This window comes from Myotis daubentonii, chromosome 2, assembly GCF_963259705.1.
Source record: "Myotis daubentonii chromosome 2, mMyoDau2.1, whole genome shotgun sequence".
In the NCBI taxonomy this organism is placed as follows: Eukaryota; Metazoa; Chordata; class Mammalia; order Chiroptera; family Vespertilionidae; genus Myotis; species Myotis daubentonii.
In genome coordinates, this window is record NC_081841.1 from 44,247,708 (window position 1) to 44,271,483 (window position 23,776).

Genomic DNA, 23,776 nt, shown 5'->3' on the forward strand with positions numbered 1-23,776 from the left:
ACAAGTATGAAAGCTAAACAATTAATTAAGATAAGAAAAGAGGGAACACAGAAACTCCCAGAATCTGAGCATTTATATATTCAGAGTCCAAATAATATCATAAGAGCAAAGTCTGACACTGTTTGATATAAATCATAGAAGATTCTTCTGCTGGTTCTGGGACACATGGATAACCAATATTAAAGGTTATAAATTCATTTACTGAGAATAATTTTAAATGTCCCTCACCTAGGAATGGTGAAACCGACAGGCTATCAGAATGTCATATGCATTGTACCTTAGATATGACTTTATTTTGCAATGTAAGTATCTACTAGGGTAGAGAAAAATGCATTACCTTGAAAATCTCTAAGCAATTAGTATCTTGGAGAATGAACACCCAAAAATAAGTCATCATATGGAATCCTTCTGCTTTAGAGCAATGACTTAAACTAAGAAGAGAGGTTTATTACCCAGCTAGGGTGAGGGAGATGACAATATAATAATGTGTAATCCTATCTACACAGCCCATGTAGGAGGTTTGAGCCTGGTGGTCTGAGAAAAAGCAGGAGTCAATATTCTGATTCAAAGCTTACAGGAAGGAAACTACACTTTATCTAAAAACATTAAGTAAACCTAAATATACGGGAACACTACAGAAAGACCTAAATGCTCTGTCAAATTTAGGAAGAAAAGTAGAGTTTCAGGTTGCCAATGATCAATAGTAAAGCCAAGCACCCATGAACAGGTGAAACAATAAAAGAAAAAAATATGCAAAGCATCTTTAATGGGAAGCAACAGAAGAATGATATAGAACCAAATATTCTTCCAGATACCCTAGTCTGTGCTGTACAGTGCAGAAGCCGCATGAGAGTATTGGGCACTTGAAATGTGCTAGTCCAAATTGAGATGCATTCTAACTATAAAATACACCCCGAATTTTAAAGACTTAGTGTGAAAAATATTGTAAAATATATCGCTATTAAAAGAACAATACTTTAAATATATTGAGTTAAATACAACCTAATATTAAAAGTAATTTCATCTGTTACATTTTACTTTTTAAATTTGGCCAAAAGAACTTTTAGAATTATACATATGGCTCCCTTTTTGGCTTACATTACATTTCTACTGAACAGCACTGTTATAAATTAGTCATGTTTAATGTGAAGCCTTAAATTAATGGACTATTCTAACATTTTTCATTGAATTTAATACTGTTTGTTCCTTTAGTATTAAATTCCTCTTGGGTACACTCTGAATAAGAGCAATGACAGCTTACACCTGACTGTCAAGAAAAGAGACTGAATCAAATTTCTGGGCAGGGGTTTGAGCCAGAGGGATTGTTCTACCAAATGATAATCATCTTATCTCTGGCAAAAGGATTACATAATAAGACAGAAGCACTATGTACACATTGAACAGGATTTGACCAATAGTTTACTATAATCCATCTAGCATAATAATATGCTAATGTTTAAGGTTTTTCTTAATTATAACACAAGTGTTAAACTTACAAAGTAGGATAAACATTTTTCACTATGATTCATTCAAGTATACCCATTTTCAGCAGTTTTTAGACATTAAAATTTGGCCTTTTGGGAAAGATCTCACCTAACAGTGACTCTAATTTGCTACCACAGGAAACATACCTCTCTCACTGGAGCGAAAGGAGGTAACAGTAACTACTTTTCATAGATACCATGACAAACTTTAAAAGACAGTGCAATTCGCAAATAATAAACACTAATACAATCTGAAAACAGTCCATGGTCCATCTGAAAACTTCAAAAAAATGTGGTTTTGGGAAATTAAGAATTTCACAAATAAGATGCAGAATATAAACACACCTAGAGGCCCGGTGCACGAATTCGTGCACAGGTGGGGTCCGGCTGGCCCACCCCAATCGGGGTCAATTGGGCCAGCTGGCTGGGGGGAGGGGCTTCAGGAGGTTGCCCGACCAGCCCTGCACCTGTTCGAGGTGGGGGGCACTGATTGGGGGCCAGGCCAGCCGGGGGGCGAGGCCATGGGAGGTTGGCCAGCCCGCCCGCAATCAGGGTGAGGGGGACTGATTGGGGGCCAGGCCAACTGGGGGGAGGGGCCGCGGGAGGTTGGCTTTTATATATATATAGATTACAAGACAGTAGTGACTCAAAGACAGAGAATATAGTAACTCTGATAAAAATAATTGTACTATCCCAATATTAGAAGACTACTAGTTTTTTAAAAATGTACTGGACTTAGCACAATGAAAACAAAATTGGGTTTAGAGTTTTAACATTTCCTACGGACTAAAATATTTCTCAAGTCAGAGTTCTTTGGCACAAAACAATTCAAGGCTTTATATAGTGTCCTCAGTCAAATTACCTTTGACTGCAGTAACAAATGGAACCAATATAAGACATCCCAGATAGCTTAAGGAGAACTATGGGTTCAGGTGCTAGCTGACTTAAGAGTGAAGTGTGAAGGTGCATCAGTTATTCATTTAAACATTTAGGAGTCTACTAATAACAAGCACAAGGCATTTTAAGTTTAAGTTTCAGAGATACAATGATGAATAAGCTACAAACTCTAAACATTAAAAGTCTATTCTCGATACACCAAAACCAAGGTGGCAGCATAGGTAAACACTGGAAATTGCTGCCTCGCACAACCACTTCAAAAATACAACTAAAAGACAAAACGGACAACATCCAGAACCACAGGAAGGCTGGCTGAGTGGAAATTGTACAACTAGAAGGAAAGAGAAAAGCACAGAGACTAAGGAGGTGCGAAGTAAAGTGCAGAGGTACGGAGGCGCACGTGGAAAGGGCTGGCAACTGAGGGCACGGTTGTCTTTTTCAATCAGGAAAGAGTCTCAAGCTTCCAACTGCTCTGAACTCCTGTTCCGGGCGAGTCTCTGTGGACCAAGACTCATACGGGGAGAAACTGGACTGTCTGGCATCAGTGGGAACTGGAGGGCAGGTTTCTCTCAGAGGTGCTTGCAGCGATTACTGGGACACTGAGACCAGGGGCCCCTTAGGGTAGGACTGAGGAGCAGCCATAGCTGCTTGCTCCACCCTGTTGATCCCCTGAGACCCTGCCCCACCCAAGCTGTGTACAGAGGCTTTTGCATATGAAAGGCCTGGCCCTTTGCAATCTGAAAATTACCTAACAAACTGCAGCTGGGTCAGACAGACCCAGAACTTCCAAGAAAAGGCCCAAGGCCCCACAGCAGCTTGCATTGCTTCACAGCTGGGCCTCATCTGGGCACCTCCAAACCCCAAACAAAGAAGAGGAATCTGCAGATCTCTCCATAGCTCCTACTGGGTAGCCTCAGGCAGAGGCTACATTAGCACCTCCTTAGAGATCCTAGTGCCAGTGTACCCAGTGGTCAGAGTGGGACTATCCAGATTACAACTCCTCAGATCCATAAGGGACACACTCAGGGGGCGGACTCAGTGAGCACCAAAGCCCCACTGAAGCAAGTCTTGCCCCAGAAGGGTGTCTCCAGCACAGAAGTTCTCCCACTACAGACACAGCTGAGTCTCACAGCCAATTGGCCTGGAGGTCAATTCCTCCTAGTGATACCTACAACAATCAAGGCTTAACTGCAACAAGACTGTGCACACAGCCCACAAAGGGGTGCACCAAGAGTGTCCACCTCAGGTAATTGGGGAGGCTGAGCCACTGGGCCCTATAGGACACCTAGCACAGAAAGCTACTCTGCCAACACAGGGAAGCATAAAAAATGCGGAGACAAAGAAACAGGTCACAAATGACAGAAATGGAGGAAAGCAAACTACTGGACATAGAATTCAAATCACGGTTATAAGGCTTTTCAAGAATTTTCTAGAAACCGCCGATAAATTTAGTGAGACCCTCAAGAAATCTAGTGAAACCCTCGAGGTTATGAAAAAGGACCAACTAGAAATTAAGCATACACTGACTGAAATAAAGAATATTATACCGAGTTCCAACAGCAGACGAGAGGATTGCAAGAATCAAGTCAAAGATTTGAAATACAAAGAAGCAAAAAAACACCCAACCGGAAAAACAAAAAGAAAAAAGAATCCAAAAATATGAAGATAGTGTAAGGAGCCTCTGGGATAACTTCAAGCGTACCAACATCCGAATTATGGGAGTGCTAGAAGAAGAGAGAGAGCAAGATATTGAAAATCTATTTGAAGAAATAATGACAGAAAAATTCCCCTACCCGGTGAAAGAAATAGACTTACAAGTCCAGGAAGCACAGAGAATTCCAAACAAAAGGGATCCAAAGAGGACCACACCAAGACACATCATCATTAGAATGCCAAGAGCAAAAGACAAAGAGAATCTTAAAAGCAGCAAGAGAAAACCAGTCAGTTACCTACAAGGGAGTACCCATACGACTGTCAGCTGATTTCTCAACAGAAACTATGCAGGCCAGAAGGGAGTGGCAAGAAATATTCAAAATGATGAATAGCAACAACCTACAACCAAGATTACTTTACCCAGCAAAGCTATCATACAGAATTGAAGGTCAGATAAAGAGCTTCACAGATAAGAAAAAGATAAAGGAGTTCAGCACCACCAAACCAGTATTATATGAAATGCTGAAAGGTATCCTTTAAGAAGAGAAAGAAGAAGAAAAAGGTAAAGATACAAATTATGAACAACAAATACACATCTATCAACAAGTGAATCTGAAAATCAAGTGAATAAATAATCTGATGAACAGAATAAACTGGTGAATATAATAGAATCAGGGGCATAGAAAGGGAGTGGACTATTCTTGGGGGGGAAAGGGGTGTGGGGGGTGCGGGTAGAGACTGGACAATAATTGTACACCTATGGATGAGGACAGTGCGGGGGTGGGGGGGGGTAAGGGCAGAGGGTGGGGTGGGAACCAGCTGGGGGGGAGCTATGGCAGGATAAAAGAGGAACAACTGTAATAATCTGAACAATAAAGATTTAATTAAAGCCAAAAAAAAAAAAGTTTATTCTCTGGTAGTTTTGTAAAAGAATGAGAAGATCGCCATTGATATTTCATTGTCTGTTTCCCATGCCCCAAATCAAGATAGTTACCCATTATCCTATTTGTATTTTGAGGGAAGGGGTTGGGGATGAAGAAACAGGGGGAAAAAAAATAAAGCTGCACTTAACATACCTAATTAAAATTAGTTTTTGTCTATTTCCCTGTAAAACTCTTAAGCTCCTTAAAGACAGAGGATGAAACCTATTCACCCGCCTATCCATAACTCATTGTCTGGCGCTCATCTGTGGCTATTTCAGAACTAGGTTAAATTATAGCCATTGTGCTAAGGCCACTGCTTTCTTTTTCTATTATAAACCAATATCGAAAATAAATGAAGATTAAACACTGGTCAATCCTTCCAGTGTTTCTTTTTGAAAAAATAAGCATATACATACATTAAATATGTGTGTGCGTGTGTGAGCGCGTGCACATGCATGCGCATATTCTTTAAGGAAAAGCAGGCAGTTCCATAAAGCTAGTTTCCTTCCACCACTATTACTAGATCTCCCTCACTTCACAACCGCAACCAGAAGTAATCCCTACCAGTTATTTTGTGTAAATTACATCACATCATTTTGCAACAAACTTTTCCTTACACTTATGAGGTCTCTCCATATTTATATACATCAATTATAAAGCATGGCATAGTGGACTCTGGAGCCAAGCAACTGAGGTTCAAAAACCTATCTTTGAATCCAAATTCTGCTATTTGCTCCATATAGAGAGGGTAGGTTATTTACTCCTCTATGCTTCAGTATTCCCATATGTAAAATGGAGATAATGGCTGAATATGTCAGAGTTCCTAAGAGGACTAAAATTGTTCATTTTTATAATAAAATGCTCAGAACAATCCCTGGGCATAGACAGTACAATATGTTTCTTAAAGTAAAAACAAACAAAAAAAGAACAATAATAATCTCAACATAGATCTAGGTAATTGCTATAGAACTATCCTATATAATAAAAGCCTAATATGCAAATTGACTGAACAGTGAAACGACCAGTGGAACAATTGGTTGCTATGTCGTGCACTGACCACCAGGGGGCAGACACTCAATGCAGGAACTGCCCACAGCCCACAGGCCCCAGGGCAGCCAAGGCAGGTGCCAGTGGGGACACCCCAATCACTACACCGGTTGGCCTGCAGAGGGAGGCAACCAGTGGTGGCAGCAGAGGTGGGGCTGGTGAGTGGGCGGTACCAGGCCAGCCAAGGCAGGTGCCAGCGGGGTCTCCTGATTGCCCTGCCGGTTGCCCCACAGACTGGCCCTGATCGACGGCCAGGCCTATATAATAAAACCCTAATATGCAAATCGACAGAACAACCAGTGGAACGACTGGTCGCTATGACACACACTGACCACCAGGGGGTAGACGCTCAACACAGGAGCGGCCCCCTGGTGGTCAGTGTGCTCCCACAGGGGGAGTGCCGCTTAGCCAGAAGCCAGCTCAAGGCTGGCGAGCACAGCGGCCGTGGCAGGAGCCTCTCCCACCTCCATGGCAGTGCTAAGGAGCAGCAAGCCTGGCTTCTGGTTCACAGATCCCCAGAAGGATCGAGCCTAACCCAGCAGGTGGCTATCCCCTGAGGGGTTCCAGACTGCGAGAGGGCGCAGGCCAGGCTAAGGGACCCTACCTGTGCATGCACTTCATGCACCAGGCCTCTAGTTTTGTATCTTATTTATCCCTGACTCCTATCCCTGATAGACATTTAGGCTTTTTTTCCAAATAAATCTCCCTGTAAAAATCTTGCTGGGAAAATGTGCAAGTTTCCCAAGACTAATATCTTAAACAATAATTGCTGGATACTAAGGTAAGCACAATTTTAACTTTGGAACACTCACCCCATCCTGAGCTCCTTAATCTAATGAGTGAAAATTGATGGCTCATAAGTTTTTAACTGCATTCCCTGCAAATGAGACTGAGCATCTTCTCAGTTCATTAGCCACTCCAATTTCCAGTTTCCTCTGCTATGAATTTAATAACAATTGTTCATTTTATTTATATTTGCATCATCTGTCTTATTCTTTTGATCTTTATATATTGTGGACACAAATCCATTGGATACTACTGACACTGCACATATCTCCCAGTTGTGCTACTTATCTTTTTGTTTGATTTATGATGTTGTTTACTAAAACTGTTTTTCTTTTTGAGGTACTCAAATTCTTTATTCTTGATGGTTCAGTCTTCTTGACTTGTTAAAGATAACTTGTTAACATTTTTCCTGTTCAGTGCTTAAATTAACTTTATTTCTGCATATGGTTTGAGATCTAGTCCCTTCCTTCATATGAAAAACCAATTCACTGGTTTATGCTCTTTCTCTGCTGATAGAAAATGCCATCTCTAGCACTTACCAACTTCAAATACATATGGATCCATTTCTGAACTCTGTTTATTAAACTGTCTTTTCCTGTATTAAGACTATACTACTTTAAATACCATGTTTTTATTTTACTTGTTTATTGAGGTATAATTTACATAGAGTACACAAATGCTGTATACAACTTGATTTTTAAATGTCTAACACCCCTTGGTGAATCAAACCAATATATTAGCATATCTCTAGAATGTTCCTTCATACCCCTTGGCAATAAGTACCATGCTTTTGAGATAACTATTATTCCTATCTCTATCACCATTGATTAGTTCAATCTGCTTTTGAGCTTCCTGTAAATGAAATTATTCAATATGTAACCTTTTGTTTTTCTCTTTCTTTGCTCAACATTAAATCTGGGAAATTCATCCCATATTGTGTGCAGTTTATTTTTTTTCATAGCTATATAGTATTTCATTCTAAATACTATAATTTAAAACTTAGTCTTGATAGCCACATAAGTTCTTTCTCATTCTTTTTCTTCTTTCAGAACTCTCGGCAATTCTTGTGTCTGTATCTTTGTATATGAAGATCATTTTCCACACACAAAAAATTCTATGGGGATTTTTGTCTCAAACTACATATAAATCACAGAGATGTAATTTTAAAGCAATATTTATATTTCTCCCCTATAAATATAGTAATCCTACCTTTTATTCATGTCTACATTTATGTCCTTCAATAAAACTTTGGGTACTTTATAGAATTTGCTGTAACTGAAATATTTTTTATTTTCTGACTGGCTATTGCCAAGTGGAATGTTGATCTTGTATCCAGTTAACATTTAAGTCCCTTAATAAAATCAGTTGTCTTTTAAAAAAAATTTCTAGTCATTTGTTCATTTCCTTTTTCTTCCTCTAATCCTTTTGGATTTTCTTTTTCTTAACTTACCAGTACAGGTATATGTGTCTTATTCTCAACTTTCATGGGAATATTTGTAAGGTTTCACCATTAAGCATGATGCTTGCTGTTTGAAAGACAACCTTTACTGGAAGAAAAAAGTTCAATTCTCTTCATGGTTTAAGGGTTACTTTAAAAAAATTAATAGATATTGACTTTTATCATATATTTTCACTAAATCTTTCAAGATTTTTTCCCTAAGTCTTATAAATTACATTGATAGTTTTCAAATATTGAACTGTCCTTATATTCTTATCATCATTATAATTTTTATGTCTCTGTTCATAAATGAGGTTGAATATAAACTTGCCCTTGTATATCCTTAACAATTTAGGTTTCAGGGCTAAATGTCTAATAAATGATCAGGGTAGCATTCCCCTTTTTTTCTTCTATTATCTGGGTCAGTTTGTATAAAATTGGGATTTCCCTGGCCAGTGTGACTCAGTTGGTTGAGCGACATCCCATGCACCAAGAGGTCTCGAGTTTCAATTCCGACACACCTAGGTTTTAGGTTCAATTCCCAGTTAGAGGGCATGCAGGAAGCAGCCAATCGATGTTTCTCTCCCTTTCCCTTCCTCTCTCTCTAAAACCAATAAAAATAAATAAAATTGGGATTATCTGTTCCACAAAAGTGTATCTGAAATCATAATAAACTTCACATTAAAACTATTCCTTCTGGTACAAACTGTATAGTTACAGAATAGTCAGGGGATATACAGTACAGCATAGGAATATAGTCCATAATATTGTAATAATAACTAAGGTGTCAGATGGATACAAGATTTATCGGGATGATCAGTTAGCAAGTTATATAATGTCTAATTACTGGGCTGCACACCTGAAACTAATATAATATTGTATGTCAACTGTAATTAAAAATTAAAGTAAAAAAAACCTATTCCTTCTGAAATCACTTCACATCTTTGAGGATGGCTATAGTCAGACTCATAATGAAAGTGTTGGTGAGGATGTGGAAAAATTCGGGCCCTCATACACTGCTGGTAGGAAAGCAATCTAGCAGCTCCTCATAAAGTTAAACATCAAGTCACCATATGACCTATCAATTCCACTTCTAGGTATATACTCAAGAGAAATGAAAACATATATCCACATAATAACTTGTACATAATGTTGATAATAGGAAAAGAGTAGGAGATGATCCAAATATCCATAAATTGATGACTGGATAAACAAAATGTGGTATTCCTGTACAATGAAATAGTGCTTGGCCATAAAAAGGAATGAAGTGTATTGGTTCATGCTACAACATAATTAGACCTTAAAAATAAGTGAAAGAGGTGAACCACAAAAGGCCATATAGTAAAGATTCCATTTATATGAAATGTTTAGGAGGGGCAAATCTATACAGAGTGGATTAGTGGTTGCCTAACACTGGTTTGCGGAGAATTGGGATTGAGTGCTAATAGGTACAGAGTTTTTTTCTGAGGTGATGAAAATATTCTAAAATTGACTGTGGTAATGGTTGCACAACTGCAAAATACTAGAAACTACTGAATTGTACATTTTAAATGGGTAAGTAGTATAGTTTGTGAATTACAGCTTCATAAACTTGCTATTTTAAAAAATTCCTCTTGGGGAAATTTATTACAGCTTTAATTTCTTAAATGATTTTTATTTTCCTTTTCTTGTACAATTTTGGAATTATTTCTTCCCCTAGAAAACATACCATTTCACCTGGTTTAAAAAATTTATATACATATAAATTAAGTGATTTCTTGTGATCTTTAAAATTACAATTGTACTTGTAATTATATTTTTATATGCAATTGCCTTGCAATTATATTCCATTTTTAAATATTTATAATTACATTCCACTTTTAAATTTTATTATTTGTCATCTGTTTCCTGATCAGTATTTTCAGAACTTAATCAACTGAAAAGAAACAGCTTTAATTTGAATAAACATCACTATTATTTTTATTATTGACTAGAGGCCCAGTGCACTGATTCGTGCACCGGTGGGGTCCCTCAGCCTGGCCTGCAGGGATTTGGCCGAATCCAGCTCTCCAACATCCCCCGAAGGGTCCCAGATCTCAAGAGGGTACAGGCCAGGCTGAGGGACCCCACCTGTGCACAATCAGGGCCAGGGAGGACCATGGGAGGGCTCCAGGGCGTGTCAGGCCTGTCTTGCCCAGCCCCGATAGGCTGGACCCCAGCAGCAAGCTAACGTACCAGCCAGAGCATCTGCCCTCTGGAGGTCAGTGTGCATCAAAGTGACTGGTCGAACAACAGTCGATACTTAGCATATTAGGCTTTTATTTTATAGGATTATGGTCCATCTTACCAAATTCTGTATTTTTTTTTATTTCCTCTTCCCTTCTTTCTTTGGTTTTACTTTCTCCTTTTTGTAGTTGAATATCTGATTCATTTATTTTCTTTCAATCTAATACATGAATTTAAGGTTATAAATTTACCCTCAAAGGCCTTTTCTTGCATTCCTCAAGTTTTGATACAATGTTATTTCCACTTCTTTTAATTCTTGAAAAGTTCTGAGTCATTTTTTCTTCAATGTTGCTTCTCTACCATTGTATCCTTTTTTTCTGGAACTCCAATAAGGCATTTGGTTGGAGCTTTTCAATGTAAAAGCTGACCTCTAAGACATCTTAGCTTTTCTTTCATTTTTTTCATCTCTTTATCTTCTTGTGCTGTGTCCTGAGTTAACACATTTTATCTTGAAATTAACAACTTCTTTCTTCAGCCGTGTCCAATCTTCTATTATGTCCACTTACGGAGTTAAAACTTCCTATACATATTTCATTTTCAATATTTCAAATGATTACTTTATATGTCTATATATTTGATTCTTGATTGTTCTTGTTCAATTATAATGCAATATACTCTTTTTTGATTTATTTTTTATTTTTTAATGCAATATATACTCTTAATTTAAAAAAATGGAATAGATATATTTTAAGCTAATATACTTTTAGGTGAAATGTTCTTTGAAAAGTTCTCCATCGTAAAACTCTTCTTTAAGGTAAAAAAAAAACTTCTTAAAAGTTCTCTTGACTGCCATTTTATCTACCAAATGTTATCCCATTGTGCCTACCTGCATCAAAGCATGGAAAGAACAAGTTCCATTATTCCCATCTTAGAATTAGAGAAACTGAATCACAGTAAAGTTGTTTTTAAAAAAAAAAAAAATATATATATATATATATATATATATATATATATATATATTTATTGATTTCAGAGAGGAAGGGAGAGGGAGAAAGGGATAGAAACATCAATGATGAGAGAGAATCATTGATCGGCTGCCTCCTGCACACACCCCACTAGAGGGATAGAGCCTGCAATCTGAGCATGTGCCCTGACCTGGAATCGAACCATGACATGCTGGTTCATAGGTCAACGCTCAACCACTGAGTCAGACAGTAAAGTTCTTTTTCAAATACTTTCTCCCCAACTTTTTTTCTGAAAAATATCAAAGCCACAGAAGAGTTAAAAGTACAATGTATATCTATATGCCCTTCACTTAGGCTCAAAATTAACATTAGCAACATTTGCTTTATCTTTCTTTTTATTTCTCTTTATATATACACTAGAGGCCCGGTGCATGAATTCGTGCACAGTTGGGGTCCAGCCGGCCTGCCCCGATGGGGGCTGATTGGACTGGGCCAGCAGGGGGTAGGGGTCACGGGGGCGGGGGCACCCCTCAGGGGATGTCCAACTGCCGATTTGTTCCCAGGATCGGGCCTAAATTGGCAGTTGGACAACCCTCTCACAATCCTGGACTGCTGGCTCCTAATCACTCACCTGCCTGCAACCCTCTCACAATCCTGGACTGCTGGCTCCTAATTGCTCCCTAACTGCCCCCTGCTGCTGGCCAGGTCACCCCCAATTGCCCCCCCTGCGGACCTGGTCACCCCCAACTCCCCCCCTGCCATCCTGGTCGCCCCTCAAGGCCCCCCCCTCCAACCTGGTCAACCCACACAGCCTGCTTGTTCAGTCATTTGGTTGTTCCTCACTAACTCCCCTACTGGCCTGGTCGCCCCACGCAGCCTGCTTGTTCAGTCGTTTGGTCGTTCCTCACTAACCCCGCTGCCAGCCTGGTTGTAGGCAGCCATCTTGTGAGGGCATGAGGGTTAATTTGCATATTAACACTTTCTTATATGGGACTAGAGACCTGGTGCACAAAATTCGTGCACAGGCAGAGTCCCCCTAGGCCTGGCTGGCAATCAGGGCAGATCTGTGGGGCAACTGGCGGGGCGATTGGGGGGCACCTGCTGGCACCTGCCTTGGCCAGCCTCACACCACCCACTCACTGGCCCTGCCCCCCACTGCCTACCTCTGTGGGAGGCAACCAGCAGGGTAATCGGGGAGCTCCTGCTGGCACCCATCTTGGCTGGCTTGGGGCCTGCAGGCTGGGGGCAGTTCCTACATTGAGCATCTGCCCCCTGGTGGTCAGTGCACATCATAGCGACTGGTCATTCCACCAGTTGTTCCGCCATTCAGTTGATTTGCATACAGTGGGTCCTCGGGTTACATCGGAGATTCGTTCCTATGGTGCGACGTAACACAATTTTCGCCATAAGTCAGAACCCACCTACATAAGCACCTACGTCACTCACATGGAGCACATACACAGCAGTAATGAAGTGAAACAGTAAAAAAAATTAAAAGAAAGATAACAACTCCTGACCTTTACTTGTGGTAAATAAATAAAAAAAAACACAAAGCACATGTACATATGTCAAAATGACAGAACTATTTTTTTTTTTATAAATAAATGGGAGATGGTGATGTAACCACGAAATGATGTATGTCAAGTCTGACGTAATCCGAGGACTGTCTATATTAGGCTCTTATTATATAAGACACACACACACACACACACACACACACACACACACACACACACATACACACACTCCCCAAATACCCACATTTTCTTTTCTGAGCCCATTCCTAAACCCATTGTGATAGTTCAATTATAAATATTTCAGTATATACTACTAACGAATAAGAGCATTCTCAATATAACCATCATACCATTATCAAACCAAAGAAACCATGCGCAATTGAATAGTCTCTTACGTGGATGTGGATGTGCGTAAGCAGACTCAAAACAAGCAATGAAGTCATCTGACTTTTGTTCTTTATCTTGGCTTGTCTAATGGACATGAAATGGTTCTTTAGTGAATTATTTAGAAGTGACACTCAATCTGTCAAAGAACATTTCCTTCCTCAATAACCTTGAAAACAGATTTCATTTACTGCTTCATCAGACAGGTATATTTAAATCCAACTCCTCAAAATTAAGCAACAACCTTCTAAGATAGTCAAACCTCAAAAAAATCAAGTACACTGAATTTCCAGTTGTTTTCTAATGCATCACAACATCTTAAAATAAAGCCAACCAACTTAACTTTCAAAACTATACACTCCTTGGTAATGTTCCATAGGAGAAGTTTATATTGTACTAAACAATAATTTCACTATACTAGTTTTATAGGGGAAAAAACTGTTGTTCTTAAGAAAAACATACAGTACAAACAGCATTGATAAGCCTAAACCTGTTTATAAATGGGGAAAAAAACCTGTTAATATAGTTGTGAATTTAGATTTTTTTAAAAACCCACAATTTTTTTCAGTGGATACAATTTAATCTCAGTCACTGATGTTAGGAAGGGACTAAATAAGGTAAAGAACAATAGAATCCTATCCTTGATGCGCTGGCCTGTGTGGTTCAGTTGGTTGAAGTATTGTCCTATACACCAAAAGGTTGCAGGCTACATACCTAGGTTTCGAGTTCTATCCCTGGCCAGGGCATATAGGAAAGACAACCAATGGATGTTCTCTCCCACGTTGTGTTTCTTTCTCTCTCTCTCTCTCTCTCTCTCTTTATCCCCCTTCCTCTCTCTCTAAAATCAATGAGCATATCCTTGGGTAAAGACTTAAAAAAAAGACCATACAAGTCAGTTTAAGAGGTTTATTTCTAAAGAAAAGGCAATATAACCTGAAGCTAATATTTAAAAACTAAACTGTATCATACAAATAAGAATTATACCTATAATCACAGAAGTGTTTAAGATCAATCTATAATTAAATAGCTAACAAGAAGAGTGTTTACTATGTACTACTAGGCACTGTCCTAAATACGTCCCACGAATTCAACCCTCAGAGCAATCTCATGTTTCTACTCACTGAAACAGAACAGAGAGGTGCTAGCATAAAACAATTTATGACCTCAACCTTAGAGAAAACTAGAATGAAAGAAGGCCATTTCAAGAAAATGGAAAAGCAGAAACCAAAATATAAATATGACAAGTGTCCAGATAAAACCAAACAAAAGTTCCAAATTGCAGAAATTAGGGCTGGATAAATAGAATGGGATTGGATTATGAGAGGCTTTAAGTACCTAGCAAATGATGATAACTTTATAAAATAGCTAGAGCAAGCAAGCACCACTATAGGCACTTTATGTGCTAAAAGTGTCCTTTTAGAAATAACCTGGTGATGACTGACAGAGAAATGAAAAGCTCTGTCCGTTTCTAACATTTACATGCCAGCTCAATAAATTATCTTGTACCTGAGGAACCAGAGAGCACACATAGAAACAATTGCACCACCCTTCGCATCAATAGTCCATCCACAATGAACATGAAAATGGTAAGTATAATGGCAGCATGCCCTGAATTATTTTCCCAATATACCTTCAGTGAAGTTAAAAGGTAAAATCTAAACTATGTCAGTAAGAAGTGCTAGTCAAGTTATATAAGACTATTTTTGCTGTTCAGTACTATGTCAAAAGAATTTAGCCAAATTTGGCATAAGCATAAATTTTACAGTGTTTAGTGTTTACTTCGATAAAAGCAACATTACAAACAAATGAATTAACATAATATTTCAACACAGAGATTCCTTGTATTGCTTTAGAACTATTATACTATTTACTATGAGGTAATAAACATAATTTTTATAAGCAGCCATTATGTAAATGATACACTTTGAAATTAATGTCACATTTATTCATACACTATTTAAGAACTAGGTATTTATTATCCATACAATAAATTCTATAATCCATATCAAGCTTATAAAAAGACGCTATGGCAAACAACTTCCTTTCTTTGTAATTAAATGAGCTCCTTCTAAAAAGAAGAAATGTGAGAAAAACATCTCAAGCTTGAAAAAACTAGCTTACTTACCAGTAACTTGAGTTATCCTATTGGGTCTTTTCCCTCACAGATCCACCTCTCTTGCCCTTCTGTCCAGCATGAGATTCTTCCTGATGGACAGCCACTGGAACTGAGGGGGCATGCAGTACAGATGTATATGTAAGAAAGTTGGGGGAAGGGGATTTGGAAGATGCTAGAGACATGCTTCAGTGCACTTGCTTACCTTCCTGAAATTGGAAATTTCAACGGTTCCTTGGTCCTCGAGGCATTCACAATAACTTCAAAGAATGTGGATCTGTGGAGATTACCCAATAGGAGAACTCCAGTTACTGGTAAGTGATCCAGCTTTTTCTTCTCTATCAGAATAAGAAGATTATTTCATTTTATTTGAGATTATTAGTACATACAGAACTACAGAAAGGGTTATAAATTCACCAGATAACTACATATGCATGCACCAAAGTAAATGCAGAAACTGCTAACCACAATGTCAACTAAAACTTCTGGCATTATTAAAAACACAAGCAAAAAAAAACAAAACAAAAAACAGGCTTGATGGTTTCTTTTTTAAAGTTCCACTATAATGGCAGTTATGTTTTAATATACACATATATCAGTTACCCCACTATTCCATTTCACTGAAATAACACCATCATTTTTAATATTAGTACAAGGATAATTAGTTGATCAAAATCTGTCATTCCCTAACTAGTCATTGTCATTAACATTCACTAAATTTTGGTTTAGAGGCCACTACAGTGGATTAACAATATACAAGGCTTGAAATAAAAAGCATCAACACAATTCCCATTCAGCATTCAATAAGTGTTTAAAATAATCATTTGCCACCTACAACAAATCAACCACACATACATAAAAGTATGCCAGGCCATGGACAAATAACAACGCTGATTTTAAATACTTGTACAAAGTAATATGATAATATTTTTTATTAACTGTTACACTTAAAATAATTGCCTAAAAATGGACGTGTCATTTTAAAAAATCCAACTGTTTCTAACAAAAGGAAAAAAGGTCTACTAAATAGAACTTTATCTTCAAGCTCACATTAATACATCCTATTACCTTTAACTGAATACATATTAATCAGGTACCTATTCATTTTGTGATACAGCAGTGATGACTTCAAACACCAATTCTTGTTGAAGATACAGAGAGATGTTTCAATAATACACCTCCCTTTTACTATTATGTTACTAAATAACTATCCCCCCTACCCTTAAGAAACTTTGGTTTCATGGTTCTTCATTCTATGGAAACAAATTAAAGATAATGTATCCTTTTTCCTTTGTTTTAATCATAAATAGGATAAAATGATGTATAAAATAGTTATTCAACAAAAAATTAAAAATATAATTCTAATAAATATCTTACATTTCTATCTTGTTATAAGGTAACTAGAGGCCCAGTGCACGGATTCGTGCACTGGTGGGGTCCCTCAGCGTGGCCTGCCGCTTCTGCCGGCCACTCCCACCTGCCGCTCCTGCTCATCCTGGCCCCATGGTGCCTTCCGCTGCCGCTGCCGCTGCTGCTGCTCCAATGCGGTCTCTGGGTTGTGGTGGCCAGCCGTGAGCTCTGTGTCTGCGCCCGTTGGTCAGCTGAGCAGTGCTCCCACTGTGGGAGCATACTGACCACCAGGGCACAGATCCTGCATTGAGCATCTGCCCCCTGGTGATCAGTGCATGTCATAGCGACTGATCGACCAGTCAAACGGTGGACCAGTTGAATGGTGACTTAGGCCTTTATATATATAGACTAGGGGCCCGGTGCACGAAATTCGTGCACTGGGTGTGCGTGGGGGGGGGGTAGTGTCCCTCAGCCCAGCCTGCCCCCTCTCACATACTTGGAGCCCTCAGGCATTGACCCCCATCACCCTCCAATTGCAGGATCGGCCCCTTGCCCAGGCCTGACGCCTCTGGCCTAGGCGTCCGGCCCAGGCAGCGGGGACCCGCAGCTGCAGCGGCCCCACGATCGTGGGCTTCGCTTTAGGCCCAGGCAAGGGACCCCTAGCTCCTGGGACTGCCAGCTTTGACCGTGCCCAGCTCCCATCGCTTCCTGCTATCACTGGCCAGGGTGGAAAAGGCACCTGATTCTCCGATCATGGCTGGGGGGCAGGGCAAAGGCGGCCCCAGGGCCGCCTTTGCCCTGCCCCCCAGCTCTTAGCTCCCCCCTGCGTTTCCAATCACTGTCAGTGGCAGGGGGCTGCTTCCTGCTTTCCCTTTCGCCTCCCTGCATTGTGCCTACATATGCAAATTAACCGCCATCTTGTTGGCAGTTAACTGCCAATCTTAGTTGGCAGTTAATTTGCATATAGCCCTGATTAGCCAATGAAAAGGGTAGCTCGTACGCCAATTACCATTTTTCTCTTTTATTAGTGTTGATATTGTATTTCATAAAGGCTAACAGCACACGTCAAGATTGTTTGTAGATTTCTACTTATTTGAAGATACAAATTGTCTTTGGTAAATTATATTCACTTTTCTATAAATCTGAATTTTAAAAATAACAGTACTTAATGCACTCAATTTTTTTCAATTTATCTTTATTGTTCAAAGTATTACATATGTCTCCCTTTTTCCTCCCATTGACTCCCTCCTCCCCACTCCTGCCCCCTCCCCAGGCCTTCACCACACTATTTATTGTCTGTGTCCATGGGTTATGCATATAAATTCCTTGGTTAATCTCTTCGCACCCTGCCCCTTTCCTCTGAGAATCTTAAGTCTGTTGCATGCTTCCATGTCTCTGGATCTATTTTGTTCCCCATTTTATTTGGTTCATTAGATTCCACATATAAGTGAGATCATGTTATATTTGTCTTTCCCTTACTAGCTTATTTCACTTAGCATAATACTTTCCAGGTCCCTCCATATTATCTCAAAGGGTCAGAGATCCTTCCTTTTTTATAGCTGCATAGTATTTCACTGTGTAAATGTGCCATGGCGTTTTTATCCACTCATCTACTGATGGGCACTAGGGCTGTTTCCAGATCTTAGCTATTGTAAATAATGCTGCCGTGAACATATAGGGGTGCATGTATTTTTCTGACTGGTATTTCAGGCTTCTTAGGTTACATTCCTAGAAGTGGGATCATTAGATCAAATGGCAGTTCAATTTTTAATTTTTTAGGAAACTCCACACTGTTTTCCATATTGGCAGCACTAGTCTGCATTCCTACCAGCAGTGTACTAGGGTTCCCTTTTCTCCACATCCTCACCAGCACTTGTTGTTTGTTGATTTGTTGATGGTAGCCATTCAGACAGGTATGAGGTGATACCTCATTGTTGTTTTAATTTACATCCCTCTGATGATTAGTGACTTTGAGCATTTTTTCATATGTCTCTTGGCCATTTTTATGTCTTCTTTGGAGAAGTGTCTATTCAGGTCTTCTGCCTATTTTTCCAATTGGGATGTCTTCCTTTTATTGAGTTGTATGAGTACTTTATATATTATGGAAATTAACGCCTTATCAGATGTATCATTGGCAAATATGTTCTCCCATATAGTGGGCTCCCTTTTCATTTTTAAATGACACATTCACTAAAATAGGGGCATTACACAGACGTTCATTTCTAACTGTAATAAAAGGATAAATACCAAAAAGGTCATCTAGTTAACTTTTCTAGTTAACTAAATAGAAATCTTGTTGACTTCTATTCCCTGAAGAGTGAGCAAGTACATGGCATAAAGGTCCTGTTTGGCCCTAGCCGGTTTGGCTCAGAGGATAGAGCATTGGCCTGCAGACCAAAGGGTCCCAGGTTCGATTGCAGTCAAGGACACATACCTTGGTTGCAGCCTCCTCCCTGGCCAGGGCCCGCGTGCAGGAGGCAACCAATTGATGTGTTTCTCTGACATCTGTTTCTCTCTGTCTTTCCCTCTCTCTTCTACTCTCTCTTAAAAAAGGTCAAAGGAAAAATACTGAGGATTAACAGGAAAAGAAAAAGTCTTATGTGTTTGGATTGATAAAATAGACACAGGAACAATAATCCAAATATATTATCTTTATGATATTATCCTTATGATATAAGCTAATATAAAAGATGTCATTAAGAGCTAAATAGCCCAGCCGGCATGGCTCAGTGGTTGAGCATCAACCTATGAACCAGGAGGCCACGGTTCAATTCCCAGTCAGGGCACGTGCTGGGTTGCAGGCTCGATCCCCAGTGTGGGGCATGCAGGAGGCAGCTGATCAATGATACTCTTTCATCATCGCCGTTTCTCTCTCTCTCTCTCCCTTCCTCTCTGAAATCAATAAAAATATATTTTTTAAAAAAGAACTAAGTAATAATTTCTAAATTTTATTTACAGAAAATGCAGTCTCCAATAAACTCAGGTCTTATGAATTTAAAATACAATCAAGTACTTTTTTTTTAAGAAAATGTAAGTGAATTAAAAGGTCTTGAAAATATTTTAAGGCAACCAAAATGGTCACTTAGACACCAGTAATCAAAGCTATATTTGTCCTTGTTATCATGCCGTAAGCTCAACTAAGATACAGATCTCATCAGAATAGCTTAGAAAATAAATTCCAAAAATTAGGATGCTCTATTCAAAAGTATCCCATGTAAGCTTTAATAGTAATAAAGCTCATCCACAAAAATGTACTCCTTAGTAATCATGAACCAAATCAAGCATTTCACTAATGAAAATCTATTCCATCAAATCAATCGGAACTTATGACAACACTGCTCAGGAAACAATGTGGTAGCAACTTTCACTTCCATTACTACCCACTGGTTTGAACATTATATTTTGCCAAGAAGTAACTTAAATTGCAACTGATTTTGATGATTCCAGATACATTATTTTCTAATTTTCATTAAAATTTAAACATTTAATGTTCAGGATAAGCCCTGGGCTTGGAATCCTGTTACAGTGTAATAAAATTTGGTATTATACATATATTCACACATATATAAGTGACATTACTGAAGGGTTATATATAAATATGGAGGAATGTATGAATACATAATTGGATTGAGCCTCAGTTAACCAAAATAAGGTTAAAAGTGAGTTATAAACTTATTAAGATTAAGTAATGTTATTTATAGAAAACTGTCCTCTTTTTGTCTCCTTAAACAGATCAGTATAGTACAGACTCCCACTTTATCTGGTTTTTCTAGCTAGAACTCCCTCTCATTATTATCCAGACGGGAAAAGTTCTACAGGGCACTGCAGTTATATACAAAAATTATTGTCTATTGTGCCTTAGCTCCCTTTTCAGTCCCATGATATACTATACTCAGGGTCCCAAATTATAAATACCATCTCATTTCCTAATCAAAATTTTCCTTTTCCTCAGTTTTTATCTGCCATTTTCCCTGTATCAACCCATAATGACAAACAAAAGCAGTACTATTTTCTTGTTAATGCAAATTAACCTGAAATCAAGAGGGCAAAAATATATTCATCTGTAAAACAGGGATAACAACTGAACCTACTTCACATGGCAGTTGTAAGGATTAACTAAATTAATATAGGTGTTTAGAAACAACGCCCAGAATCTAACCATATATCCAACTATTAGCATGACCACCCAGAAATGAAATTATTTTCAAATGATGTTAAATGTAACCTTTTTTAGAGGGATGTAATCTAAGGACTAAAAGAACGATAAAGAAACTCTAAACTTCACTCAGAGATTTATTGTTTACGTTAATTCTGGTTCTATTATTTTGAAACTATATTTTTATATTGCAAGATAAAGAAAATAAGTAATTGATGTTATTAGAAATCACAATTTGCAACATAAAAGAGCTACAAGAACACATTAATATTAAAACTGAATTGCAAATACCACTAGACACTCTTGTTTTTTTTAAAAAAGAATACATGTAGTTTGGAAATAGTTAATAAAACATTCTAGATAGTAGTTACTAAGTAAATCACTATCGTTACCTACCAATTATATCTACTAATATTATAAAATCAGCCATAACATTAGATTTACTTTATTAAAGGAAGCTATTCAGACTTTAAAAGTTGCCAGAAACAGCCAGGCTGATGTGGCTCAGTGGTTCAGTATCGACCCATAAACCAGGAGGTCACCAGTTCAATTCCTGGTCAGGGCACATGTGCAGGTTGCAGGCTGGATTCCCAGTAGGAGGTGTGGAGGCAGCTGATCGATGATGTTTCTCTCTCATCAATGTTTCTATTTCTCTATCCCTCTCCCTTCCTCTCTCTAAAAATCAATAAAAATACATTTTTTAAAAAGGTGCCAGAAACATTTACACAAATAATTTTTCATGTTCCAATACCTGATTTTTATAAGCTAGAATTTTAGGGCTGCTGATAAATTCTTAATTGAAAATATGAGATAAACAGTATATAGTCATGCTCTTTACCGACACTTGATGGTAAAGATATTAATAATCAAACTGTTTGGAAAAGCTAAAGAGGAAGGATGCTGGCAGGTAAAATCTAGGACCCCTGCTCTAGACAGAACAGCTCCCCTTTCATCTACAGTATATTTTGGCCTTCCACCATATTTTAAAATGGGATACTTCCATAGACATTTAATATCATCTAACATTTTCCTGCTCTAGTCCAAAATGTCAAGAGCATTATATGGAGCCTTTACACACTAATTATAGTTAGTATCCAAGTTAATATGCAAAAATGCCAACAATTATGTCAACATAATAAGGAAGTCTAACCTTTACTCTGTAATTACATTTTTTTCTCATCTTTTCTAATTATAATATTAAAAATAATCTGACCAGAGTCTAAGCCCTGCATTAGTTTTCTTATCAATTCTTAATAACTATCTCAAATATGTTAAGTACATATCTTCCATGTAAAAATGATTTTATAAAACAATGGCAAATTTTTCTAACATAATAAATTTCAATATAATCTGAAGTCAACAGTGACAGTTTTCAAACTACCTATGTTCTAAGAAATAACTTTGTGATTCAACACTCATAAAATCTGAATCATGAGTCACATCAAATCAAATGTACTCCACAGATGACTATCACTTTACAGACCAAATATAAATTTGTGGAAAACACTATGATTTGCTTGGTTAGCTGATCCATAAAGAGTGCAATGATTCACTCCTCCTAAAAACAAAAGAGCTTCTTCAAACCATTCATGCTCCTCCACAATTAACCACACAATTTTCGAAGAGTCTTCACATTACTGTACATTTACTTACCATTTTAAAAGTTCTTAATAACAAGATGGACCAATTTTTAAAATTAATTCTATTAATTTCCATAGCTATAATCAGGAACTACCTGTGGAAGTACAAGCTTAATGATAGATATTACTAGACTAGAGGCGCAGTGCACAAAAATTTGTGCACTCGGGGGGGGGGGGTCCCTCAGCCCGGCCTATGCCCTCTTGCAGTTTGGGACCCCTTGGGGGATGACCACCTGCTGGCTTAGGCCCGCTACCCAGGGGATTGGGCCTAAGCCGGCAATCAGACATCCCTCTGGCAGCCCAGGAGCCCTCGGGGTATGCCAACTTGCCAGTGGGGAGCAGACCTAAGCTGCAGTCTGACGTCCTTAGTGCTGCTGAGGAGGCGGAAGAGGCTCCCACCACCACCACTGTACTGGCAGCCGTCAGCCTGGCTTGTGGCTGAGCAGAGCTCCCCCTGTGGGAGCACACTGACTACCAGGGGGCAGCTCCTGCATTGAGCGTATGCCCCCTGGTGGTCAATGTGTGCCATAGTGGCCAGTCATTCCCAGTCGTTCTGCTGTTAGGGTCAATTTGCATATTACCCTTCTATTACATAGGAGAGAGGCCTGGGCCATGGGTGGGAGTCAGCTGGTTTGCCCTGAAGGGTGTCCCGGATCAGGGTGGGGGTCCTGCTGGGGTGCCTGACCAGCCTGGGTGAGGGGCTGATGGCTGTTTGCAGCTGGTCACACCCCCTTCAGGGTGGGGGTCCCCACTGGGGTGCCTGGCCAGCCTGGGCGAGGGGCTGATGGTTGTATGCAGGCTGGTCAAGCCCCCCCCCACCCCACGGGGACACTCACCGGATGGAGGTTTGGCCTGCCTGGGTGAGGGGCTGATGGCTGTTTTCAGGTTGGCCACACCCCCTTTAGGGTGGGGGTCCCCACTGGGGTGCCTGGCCAGTCTGGGTGAGGGGCTGAGGGCTGTTTTCAGGCAGGCCAAGCCCCCCGGTGACAGAAGCTCCCAACCTCTCCTTTTTTTCTTTTTTTATTCTGGGATTTATTTACCTTCTATAATTGAAACTTTGTTGCTTTGAGTGAAGCTCAGAGCCGGCCGCGGCAGGCAGGAAGCTTAGCTTCCTCCATCACTGGGGCATTCAATCCTCCTGCTCGCTCCAGCTCCATGGCTGCCAGCCGCCATCTTGGTTGGGTTAATTTGCATATAGTCACTCTGATTGGCTGGTGG

General features: G+C 39.2%; 1 protein-coding gene across 3 annotated transcripts in view; it reads right to left on the minus strand.

The window, feature by feature from the left end:
- The window catches only part of YAF2 (YY1 associated factor 2), a 110,653-nt gene that overhangs the window by 59,093 nt on the left and 27,784 nt on the right, over window positions 1-23,776 (minus strand). Inside the window, exon 3 of one of the 3 annotated variants that reach the window (XM_059682609.1) lies at window positions 15,618-15,750. The exons of 1 other annotated variant lie outside the window; for it this stretch is intronic. In XM_059682609.1, the coding sequence (XP_059538592.1) occupies window positions 15,618-15,750 (133 nt within the window). The remainder of the gene's footprint in view (window positions 1-15,617; window positions 15,751-23,776) is intronic. One more of the 3 variants, XM_059682607.1, reaches the window with a different exon arrangement.